The sequence below is a fragment of the Magnolia sinica genome, chromosome 19 (genome assembly GCF_029962835.1).
Source record: "Magnolia sinica isolate HGM2019 chromosome 19, MsV1, whole genome shotgun sequence".
Lineage (NCBI taxonomy): Eukaryota > Viridiplantae > Streptophyta > Magnoliopsida > Magnoliales > Magnoliaceae > Magnolia > Magnolia sinica.
The window spans coordinates 31,954,130-31,964,378 of NC_080591.1; the positions used below are offsets into that span (position 1 = coordinate 31,954,130).

The 10,249-nt window shown below is 39.1% G+C and overlaps 1 protein-coding gene across 2 annotated transcripts; it reads left to right on the forward strand.

Moving 5' to 3' along the window:
- Positions 1–3,057: 3,057 nt before the first annotated feature.
- On the forward strand, positions 3,058–6,797 carry LOC131235345 (stress-response A/B barrel domain-containing protein At5g22580-like). 2 transcript variants are annotated; one of them, XM_058232499.1, is made up of 2 exons: positions 3,058–3,546; positions 4,547–4,738. In XM_058232499.1, the coding sequence occupies exons 1-2, from the start codon at positions 3,253–3,255 to the stop codon at positions 4,670–4,672; spliced, it is 420 nt and encodes a 139-aa protein (XP_058088482.1). In that variant the 5' UTR covers positions 3,058–3,252; the 3' UTR covers positions 4,673–4,738. The 2 variants fall into 2 exon arrangements, with proteins under 2 accessions (XP_058088482.1, XP_058088481.1); XM_058232498.1 differs by lacking the exon at positions 4,547–4,738 and adding an exon at positions 6,436–6,797 and having other exon boundaries at positions 3,238–3,488.
- Positions 6,798–10,249: the final 3,452 nt, after the last annotated feature.

The following is a 10,249-nucleotide window of genomic DNA, read 5'->3' on the forward strand; positions in this document are numbered from 1 at the left end:
GATCCATCCGTTGATTTACAAATTCAACAACACTAGATTAAGCATATTGGGACTAGATTTGAGAAATCAAATAAATTTAGTAAATTTTAAACTCAAATTTTCATGTAGAAATTTCACCAGCTTAGAAATTTCATGAAGTTACGCAGTCATCGCCTCTTTCGATGGGTACTTCGATAAGATTGATACCTATCGAGGACCTGTCGATATGATTGAAGATTCACTCAATAGCATTAGAGAATGTATAAAAATTGTCCAACATTGAACTTTCAAAATTCATGATTTTCTCAATGGAATCTAAGTGTTTTCAATGGGATTGAACAATCAGTCAAGCAATCAGTATAGAAAATTAAGAATTTCATGATTTGTGACTTGATGAGATCGAGTCCTATCGATGGACTGTCGATGGGATCGAAAAGTGTTGTTTTTCTTCAATCTTCAATGTACTTTGAATCTTCAAATTTCTTCCATTGGCACTTTTTTTTGTTAGCTTGTTAGTACACCCCACTGTCAGTTCACACTTCACTGTTAGCCACCCCCACTTGGGATCGATACAAAGACCTCAGTGTTGAAACAGCGTATCTTTCACTCAGTCTACCACTTGAGCTATGGATCAGGGTGTTTCCATTGGCACTAAATTTCCTTGGATCTTTAACACTTCAAATCTTCCTTTTAATATTCAATTCTTCAATTCTTTAAACTCTATTTCTTTTGGGCTTTAAATAATCACTTTAAGCATATAGTTGGCTTAGACTCTCAAATCTTCATATCAGTAGAAAATCAATCTAATTTGGCCATATTACAATGTATTTGCATAGAAAAAGTGATGTAATAAAGTGGATAAATATGAAATATTTAGGTCTTTATAATTAGTTACAATTAGTGGTGAAATAAGAAGTCCTTAAGACACAAGGTAAAAAGAATACATTAGGAAGGACTGATCCCTATCCATCGCAAATTATGTGATCGTTGTTACAATTGGTCGCTGACGATGAAGGTTGAGTCCTAAACTTGGCCTTAATCGGTCCATCTCAGTGTGGGGGTCACCAGCGTTCAATCAAACATTGAGTTGAGTATGACTCTAGAACACACGCACTTCTTAATCGCACACAAAACTAAATACATGCCCTCACTCACTTGTGTAGCCTCATGTTTGATTGAATTTCTCAAACAATCCTTAGGTTGAGTCAACTCATTTCTGTCCATTCATTTGGATGTTATGGTCCATCTTATGAATGAAACCATCCTATTTTCTACTTTTGTGATATTAATTATGGGGTCCACCCTTTTAACCGCTCGGGTACCTAAACAATGATGAATGGGAAAAACAAGTACGCATGTGAAAGTTCACATACAATGATTATATATGATCAAATGATATGTGTGCATGTGGAGCCCATGGTTCTTGAGCCAAACACTTTATTTGTGCCTTATAGTAGATGGTTGATTGTCCCAAAAATCTACTCATGAGACAATACTCACCATCCATTCTCTGCAAGTTGAGATAATACTCATCAACCAATCTCTGCAAGCACTACAATTGTTTACACCCCCAACTTCTCATAGCTAGACCCGATGAATAGGATGCCCCCATTTGTCAGCATACACTTGTATGAAGGCTAAAAAAAGTATTCACGAAGTATGAAAGAGAGATCGTGCGAATCTTGAATGCATCTTAGTAGAAGACGTGTGTCACGTTAGAAGTCTAGGATGCTTAAAGATGTGTGCACGACCAATGTTCGTCCTCCCGGCGAAATGTGACAAGCAAGTATATGCTATATACACACAAAGCATTTAGAGAGCACACGTAGGCAACGTGTGCTCGTATAATGCGAAGGCAATGATATCTAGTGACTCATGACTAGATTTAGTTGGCCACAAATAGCTGTAGACTCCTAAGTGGTGCACTAGAGGAGTAAGCCATCTAGAAACAGAAATGTGACCATACATGGCAATGTAATGGTTAGTTAGCCCCTTCTCCAAATAGAATCGTATGAAACCAAGGACGTTAACCAATTGGAACGTCGATCCCAAAAGCCAAGGAACCATACACAGGGCTACTACCTAGTCCAAAATTATAAAAGTAGTAGAGAATGAAGAGCTATGGACCCTTGCCAATCCAATCAAACAATTATCTTCAGCTTAATGCTACCTATCAATCTTTTATCACACATGGACGCATATTCTTTCTTAGCTTAGACTACTTTCACCACTCCACTTCTATCTAACACTATGCTGCAACAAGTTTGAATCTATTAGCTTAGCTTAATTTAGTTCTCCACTTCTGTCTAGTGCATTTTTACAAAAGGTCAAATATATTCTAGTTAACTATCCATGATCCCATGATCAAATACCTTCAAAATTATTAAGTCCTTAATTAGAGATTCTTAAGTCACAAACCACAGACCAAACCACAACTGTCTCACAACTGTTCAGGTTTTGAAGACTATCTCACGACTATCCAGGTCTAGAAGATTGTCAATTGTCTGCGGTCATCTTGGCCGCTCGAATTGTCATTGGTAATTTTCACTTTATTTTACTTTTATATGCCGATTGTACTGCATGCATTTACATTCGTATTAATAAAATTGAAACTTGGCCTTTATTTTCATATTTTCTCTATAATTATTTATTTTGTTGGCGAATGTGACCAATCTACCGTCGTTGTGATAAAATATATTGTTTTCAATGCAAAAAGAAAATAAAAAAGAGGCTCTTTTGAAGGACTCTCCGCTTCTTAAATAGCTAGATTACATGTCAATCGGTGGTTGAGTAATTAGGACAATCTTTATGTATATGTTCCTAATCCAACTATTTTAGCCCCTAGGGTCACAAGGTATTTAGTTTGATTTAGGCCGTATATGACAATGGTACACTCATACATAGATACTGTCACATATATAATGAAATGGGGCCATTCACTACACATGTGGCCACATGTTCCAATTGAATACCAACAACAACGACAATCTACAGAACACTTTCAGCGTGAGAAGAGTAACAGATTTGATAGCTAGAATCTTCTAACCCGTAAGAATCGTCGATCCATTGCCGGACGCATTCAATCATTAGTCTTTTCACCATAGTTGAACTTCCATATATAATCTCGATGGATACACAACGAGTCCCCGAGTAAATCCAACTGAGTCACTGAGTCGACCTGACCTAGCTAAACTCAACAATGAGTCGACGCGGTTGTCTGACCCATTCTCCATGATGAGTGGGGGACAGTACCGATGAAAGGCGCAGTGGGTTATGGTGGCCATATCTGACACAGACAAAAGTGGCGGGCCACTCCTAAGAATGGGAAAGCTGACAACTTATGCTCTTTATATAGTGCCGGCCCACCCGGGTGAACTCAGTAGTGCAGAAATGGGAGACTGTAACCATTTGGTTCTGGCCAAGTTCAAGGAAGGAGTGGTGGTGGAAGACTTGCTCAAAGGGATGGAGAAGCTGGCCTCTGAGATGGACACTGTCAAATCCTTTCAATGGTACTTCTTCCCTCTCGTTTCTTTTGATCTGGGACGTTCATCAGTCGGGTCCCAACATGTACGTTTCCTGCCCTGGCCCGATTAACTTCGAGGTGGGGGGACCATCGGTTTCTTCCATCTGTCCATCCATATTTATTTATAGGCGTGGCCACCTAAAGACCCAGCCAGCCTGAGTTTTGGGCCTGGACACGTGGGGCGCACCTGATGATCCTCCCAGATCACAGATGAATGTGTCCTAGTAGGATTGGAAATCCTATTCGCGGTACTGCATATGTACGTAGATACATGTACATACGTATCTACGTATTTACTAGCACATGTCTGTATTTGGTAGGCACTGGGTGGGCCGAGGGTTTGTATTATTGGGGAGCGGATCAGGTGCATGTGTTTTGTGTCCACGCTGTCCATCAGCTTTTCAGCTCATATTAGTGCACGATCCCGAAAATAATCCAAATCCCAAGTGGATCATACCACAAGAAACAAACAGTTGGGATTGACCATTAAAAACTTCTTTTGGGCCACGAAAGGTTTGGTTCAAGGTGGTATTTTCGTTTTCCCTTCATCCAGGTATGTCTGACCTTATCAACGGCTTGGATGGAAAATAAACATTATGATGGTCCCTCGAAAGCTTTTAATGGTGAGCGTAAAATTACCACTGTTTCCTGTGGAGTGGTCCACTTGATATTTGGATATGGTTCATTTTTTGGGTCTTTTCTTAAAATGAGATGGAAAAAACTGATGGACGGCATGGATATACGACATATACATCAAGGTGGGTCCCAAGGTCAAGGTAACAACCACCACAATTTTACCCGGGTAACACCTGATCTGCTCCGGTACCATTGCATAGTATACTCAAGTTTTCAGTTGGCAGAAGTAGGGACCACCGTTCAGAGATCCAGATCGTTAATCTCACATTCCTCCTAAGATGGTCCACAAAACGGAAATCCCCAATACTGGAAGACTCTAGCTTTAGAATATGTGCCTATCGTTTTGTACATGTTGTTTCTGAACCGTCCGTTTGTTTGGCCACCTACTGAATTGGCCCATACTATCAGCGGCTTATGTTGAATCACCGACCAACTTCTACGAAGGGAACGCTGATAGAGTGCCGTAGAAACTTTCGGCACAGTTCCATGTACGTGTTAATTTATGCATATGTATACACTTGCATGTATGTATGATCATGGTATCGTATGCAGTTTGCTAAAAATTGCATAGATGATGGAAACGATTTGGTTTCGAGACTACTATACGCGTATGTACGTACTCAGTATACAATGTCATGTATTTTTTTTTTTTAATTTAAAACTCATGGGGATGATAAATTAAAAATGAAACTGATAGAACGATCTGAAGCATTTAATATCGATAGTTGAATTCAGACCAGTATTTTATTTTCAGCCATCCATTTAATCTGCCACAGTGGAGTCCACTATTTGGTTCTGAATTGATGTGCATATCTTCCCGTGTACGGTGGATGAGTCACAACCATACACTAGTGGTATAAAAAACACGTGGTAGTCGACCAACACTTGTATTTAAAGTATATATTTATGCATGTACATCCCCATAAGCGTACATATTTGCACTATAGCCTGCACCATACGTATATGAAGAATCCAATGAATTCTTTATTGTTGTAGTACATGTGACGAATGACTTTTGAACGGTTAGGATTCAAAGAAATCGGGCCAGAATTCTCGAGCTGGGCAAAAACAGGACTAAATGTGCGCTATACCTTCGTATGGTTATCCTATGGGCCTGTTTGGGAGCTTGGATTTAGAACCCTTAATTCGAAACCCTTGGATTTGATATCTCCCGGATTAAAAATTCTCATATTGTGTTTGGCACTGAGAATCAATTTTAATACAAAAGTAGCTATGCATAGTATATTTAAGAGGGCTTGTGTTTAATTACTAAATCAATTTTAATATTTCTAATTAGTGAACAAATGTAATATTTGACATGTTGGTTGTAATAAGCCCTTAGAAGTATATACTTTGCCTGAAAATGACGAATTTCTAAGTCTGGAATGGGCAACAAGCGCAAAATCATATAACTAACGATTTTTAACAGTTGATTTACATGGACAATGTTTGGATGAAGCTGATCATGGTATTGAAGTAATTATAGTGATGCAATTGATAATCTAATTATTTTGGGTATCATTAGTGGGCCGTGTGTCTAATAGATTAATAGTTTAGTGATATATATTTTAGTATATATGTTACACGTGCAATGCTTGGAAGGATTTTAGATGTAACCAAGCTTTCACAGTAGATTTCAAACTCCCTTATTTTAGGGGATTTGAAACCCTCATTTTACTTTATGGTGCCAAACAAACAGGGGATTTGAAATCCGGCCCCTTGAATCGGTGGTTTTCAAACGACCATGTATCCTTTTTGCCAATATAGCTGGAAGGCTACCTATGGCCTTTTTAAGGTGTTTTTTATTTAATTTAATTTATTTATTTATTTTTTATTTTAAACAAATCATTTTAGAGGTTAAATTTAAATTATATTTAAAAATTAACATTTTTAATAGGTTATGATTTTTGCTATTTTTAGAGTGTTTTAAGGTTCATGACTTTTATAATAGCTTAAAGTTTAAAAGTTGTTTAATAAATGTACTACTTTTGAAATCTTTAGTATTTTGGAAAGTCACGAATTTATGGTTTAAGGTTATATTAGTTATGTTAACAGATTTGTAAAGTGGCCTTGTTTAAACTTTGGTCAACAATATCAAATTTATTTATTTTTATAGAGCTTGGAGACTCTTTTGAATTCAAAGGTTACTCCTGAGAAGAAGATGGTGATATATTCTCTTTATTCTCTTTATAGAGCTTGGAGACTCTGATGCAATGTTTGATATCAGAGCCCCAATGCAATAAAAGGTATTTCATATTTTTCATGTTTTGGATCTCCTTCGACACTGTTGATTGCAGGGGCCATGACACAGGAAGCGATGAGATGCTCCGACAAGGGTTCACACACGTGATCTTGTTGACATTCCGAAATGCAGAAGATTTCTCCGCTTTTCTGGGGCATCCATCACACATCGAATTCTCTGGTACGTTCGCTGCAGCAATTGAGAAGATCTTGGTGTTTGATTATCCGACAGTTGTAGTGAAATCTCCTGCTTGACCAGGTTCATCTTTAGCAATGGGAATCATCTCAAATTCCACGGACGTGATGACATCGTCCAAACGTGGGAAATGCCATATTTTATGTTATTATGTTTTGTGTGTGCGAATCTCTGTGTAATAATCGTATTTTGGTTATTAATGAAAGTAAGTTATTGTGCTAATCTTCACTTGTAAATAATGGATGGTTTAAAAAGGACTGATCATCGCATGGGTCCCACTTTGCATGTTTGATGGCCTGAAATTCAGGTCAGCTGATAATCAGATGGCTACACATCCACGATAAAAGGATCAATGATTAAAAAGATTTTGATGGGTGCATGCCTGGTTTTCCACCATGGATCCACATGATGAACAACCTAGATTCCCCCACATGATTTCCGCTATATAGGCTCTAGCCAACCGAACGTTGGTCAGTTTGTTACACGTCTTTAATTTAAAGATATGGCCACAATCCTTAGTCCAATCAAAATCCGTGGACTTAAAGGAAGCCACCATTTACAGCCATCTTATGATTCTGCATCATATGAGGCTCTGCATGGAAGACCGTGATGGTTATTATGAGAAGAATGGTCCACCATCGTGGGTTCCAGTTGAAGATGTCCGTCAACGAGTAAATTCCAACTAAACACAGTTTCCTCATACAGATTCTCTCAGTTTTTAGTAATTTAGATGGAGTAAAAGTCTCACTTACTATTTTAGTTACTTTATCTTGAGACTTAGGTGGTCTTTTTTTTTTTTAGTCAAATGATATTATAAAATAATGTAAAATTGGTCCCACTTTAAAGCTTGATGAGTTATCGACAATGATTAGAACCGTTTGGAATCTCATGGATTTCTGGATTTGGGAAATCCCTCGACTTGAGATCCCTGGCTATATTTGGCACCATGGATTTAGAATTCCTACAATCTAAAGGTATCTATGCAGAATATAATTATAGGGGTTTGAATTTAATTATTAAATCAACTTTAATATTATATGCATGTAATACACTGTGGTTGTAATAAACCCATTGCAATATACACTGTGTTGAAATGACGAAATCTCAAGACTCGAATGGGCTACAAGCACACGATCACATGCTAGTGACTAACCAACGATGTGTAACCACTTGTATCAATAATGATTAAACAGTGCAACTCATTCTATTGAAGTAATTATAGTGATGTCGTTGATAATATGATTGTTTTGAGATATCATCAGTGGGCCATGTGCCCAATAGATTGGCAGCCTAGTGACACATAGGTTGCACATGTGGGTGTCTATCCGGGTTGTTCCCAGTGGGCCACGCTTGGTGTATATGTTTTATCCATGCTTTGCATCCTGTTACTAGACCTTTTCATGTACAGGCTACATGAGGAGCCGATATTAGTTTAACATGGGCCACGCCACATAGACTTTTACTTTGTTATTGGGGCATGTCATTCGAGTCCCACTCTCTATATATATAGGACCAATTAAGGTCGATTATAAGATGATATGATAGATAACATGCTAGTGTACTTATTCTGATAGGACACACTGGTAACAAGCTTAGTGTAATGGATATCATGCCCATTTAAGTGCCCGTACACATAATCTATATGCCTGTTGTGGATGAGAATTGATTATAGCATACGCTTTTCGGATTGAGATACTTAGGGGACCTCATATGGGATAGAGTCGCCCACATGAACATACGGTATGTGCAGGTTTGGTGCATGAGTTGGATGGTATGACTCATGCATTTCGTATTCTGTATGTCATGACTACTTGCACACTTTAACGATTTTGGGGTTATGGCCTCCACAGACATATCGTGGCTGGTAGGATTGGAAACTGAAAATATGTATTATAACACTTGGGTGCTATAGATGTCCTTGGGTGAAAGCCATTAAACTTTGTGGTACTAGTAGGATGCTCCAATGTTAAGATCGAGTAGATAACATAAGTGTTCGAGTGCCAAATACCAGTAGGTCACGTCTCTTATTGTATTAAGGTCGGTTGGAAAGGGTTGTGACCTTATCTGCCCAAGTGTAGGGGGCTATCAGTTAGGTTAAGTATGACTAGCATGTGAAATGGGTCTGTTATTGACAAGCTGATTGATCATTGGCATACTACTGACAAGGTGGATAGTGAGGTCTTTTCCACTCACTTGGTCATATGCACGATGGGTGGCAGCCAGTGTCCGAGTGTACTAGACTATGGTGATGTTTCTAGTTACAAACTATTCTAATACGTGGATTAGTTAAGGATTGACATACTGGTGTTGCATCTATAACATATGATACTTGGCCACATAGTCCTTGTATTGCATAGCCTTGGTATAGGTAACAACATTCATGTACTTGGCAGCTTGGCCCTCCATTATTTTTCACTTACTCTAATATCTGTATTCTTGTCATATGCATTGCTCACCCACACACACACACTCTATTGAGGTTTGTAAGAGGCTTATGCACGTTTCTTTACGCTGCAGGTGATGCTTGGGAATATCAGCAGCATTGAGCTTAGAGCATGAGCTTGATCTATTTAATTTTTGGTTATATTTTGCATTTTCCTTTCCAGCACTGTACTCAAAGATTATATAACGGATATGTAATAATAATGTTTTTATGACCTTAGTACACTTATTATAAGACCCGTATTCTAGACCGTACCATTCCATAGGCTTCCGCGGTACTCCCGGTCAAATTCCGGGAACCCTCAACCTTTTACCGGTATTTGTGCACGGTCCTGAGTCGTGTCCCGTATATCTGAGTCGACTCGACCTGAGACTTATATATCCTTATGACTGCACCATCGTCATAGTTTCGATGTCGCGTTTCACACGTCAAGGCGATACCCGAGCAAGGAGATGTGAGCCCGCGTTCAGCTCGAGAAAAATGCCACACGTTGCAAACACCAAGGGAATCTCAATGATACATCACATCACTCCATTAATCAATGTCAAGTAGAACCACCCCTCTCTTAAAGTCAACTCTCTCTTACAACCAAGTACATTCACCCATCACTCACCATCCCTCTCCCCATTACTCCATCACTCACATCACCTCCCTCTTTCTCTCTTACACTTCTCTCTCATCTCTCTCATTCTCCAAAAACAATCAACCCACGTCTCAACCCCCCATGAGAGCTTGGTGTGGCCCACCTTCTTACCACCCAATCCAACCCTTGGATCATCATCTCAACCGTCAAAATTGTTCCCTTGAAGCTCAAGATTACATGGGCGGAAGAAGGAGTTGATCTAGAGGTGGGTGTCTCTCTCTCTCTCTCTCTCTCTCTCTCTCTCCTTCCTTTATTTTGTGGCCCGCTTAATAAGTGTACGTGATATCCAAACTGTCCATCAAATGGACCCCATGGCCGTCAAAGCCATGTGAGCTCTACCCTCTGGATGATGGGAAAACATAAATATCATATTGATACAAATCAAGTGGGCCACGTTCACGTGGGACCCACCAGCTATGGTCCCCACAAATCTACACCGCCCATCCTATTTCCTAGATCATTTTAGGCGTTGAGCCGGAAAAAGAAGTCAATCTGAATCCCTGGCATGCCATATTGTAGGGCCACTCATACAGGCCCCACCTTGATGTATGTATCTAATCTACACCGCCCATCCTATTTCCTAGATCA

Excerpts from the sequence above, each read along its gene's own strand:
- LOC131235345 (XM_058232498.1), top strand. The coding sequence starts at position 3,253 with ATGGTGGCCATATCTGACACAGACAAAAGTGGCGGGCCACTCCTAAGA. Across the intron at positions 3,489-6,435 it reads ACTGTCAAATCCTTTCAATG|GGGCCATGACACAGGAAGCG; the intron begins GTACTTCTTCCC and ends TGTTGATTGCAG.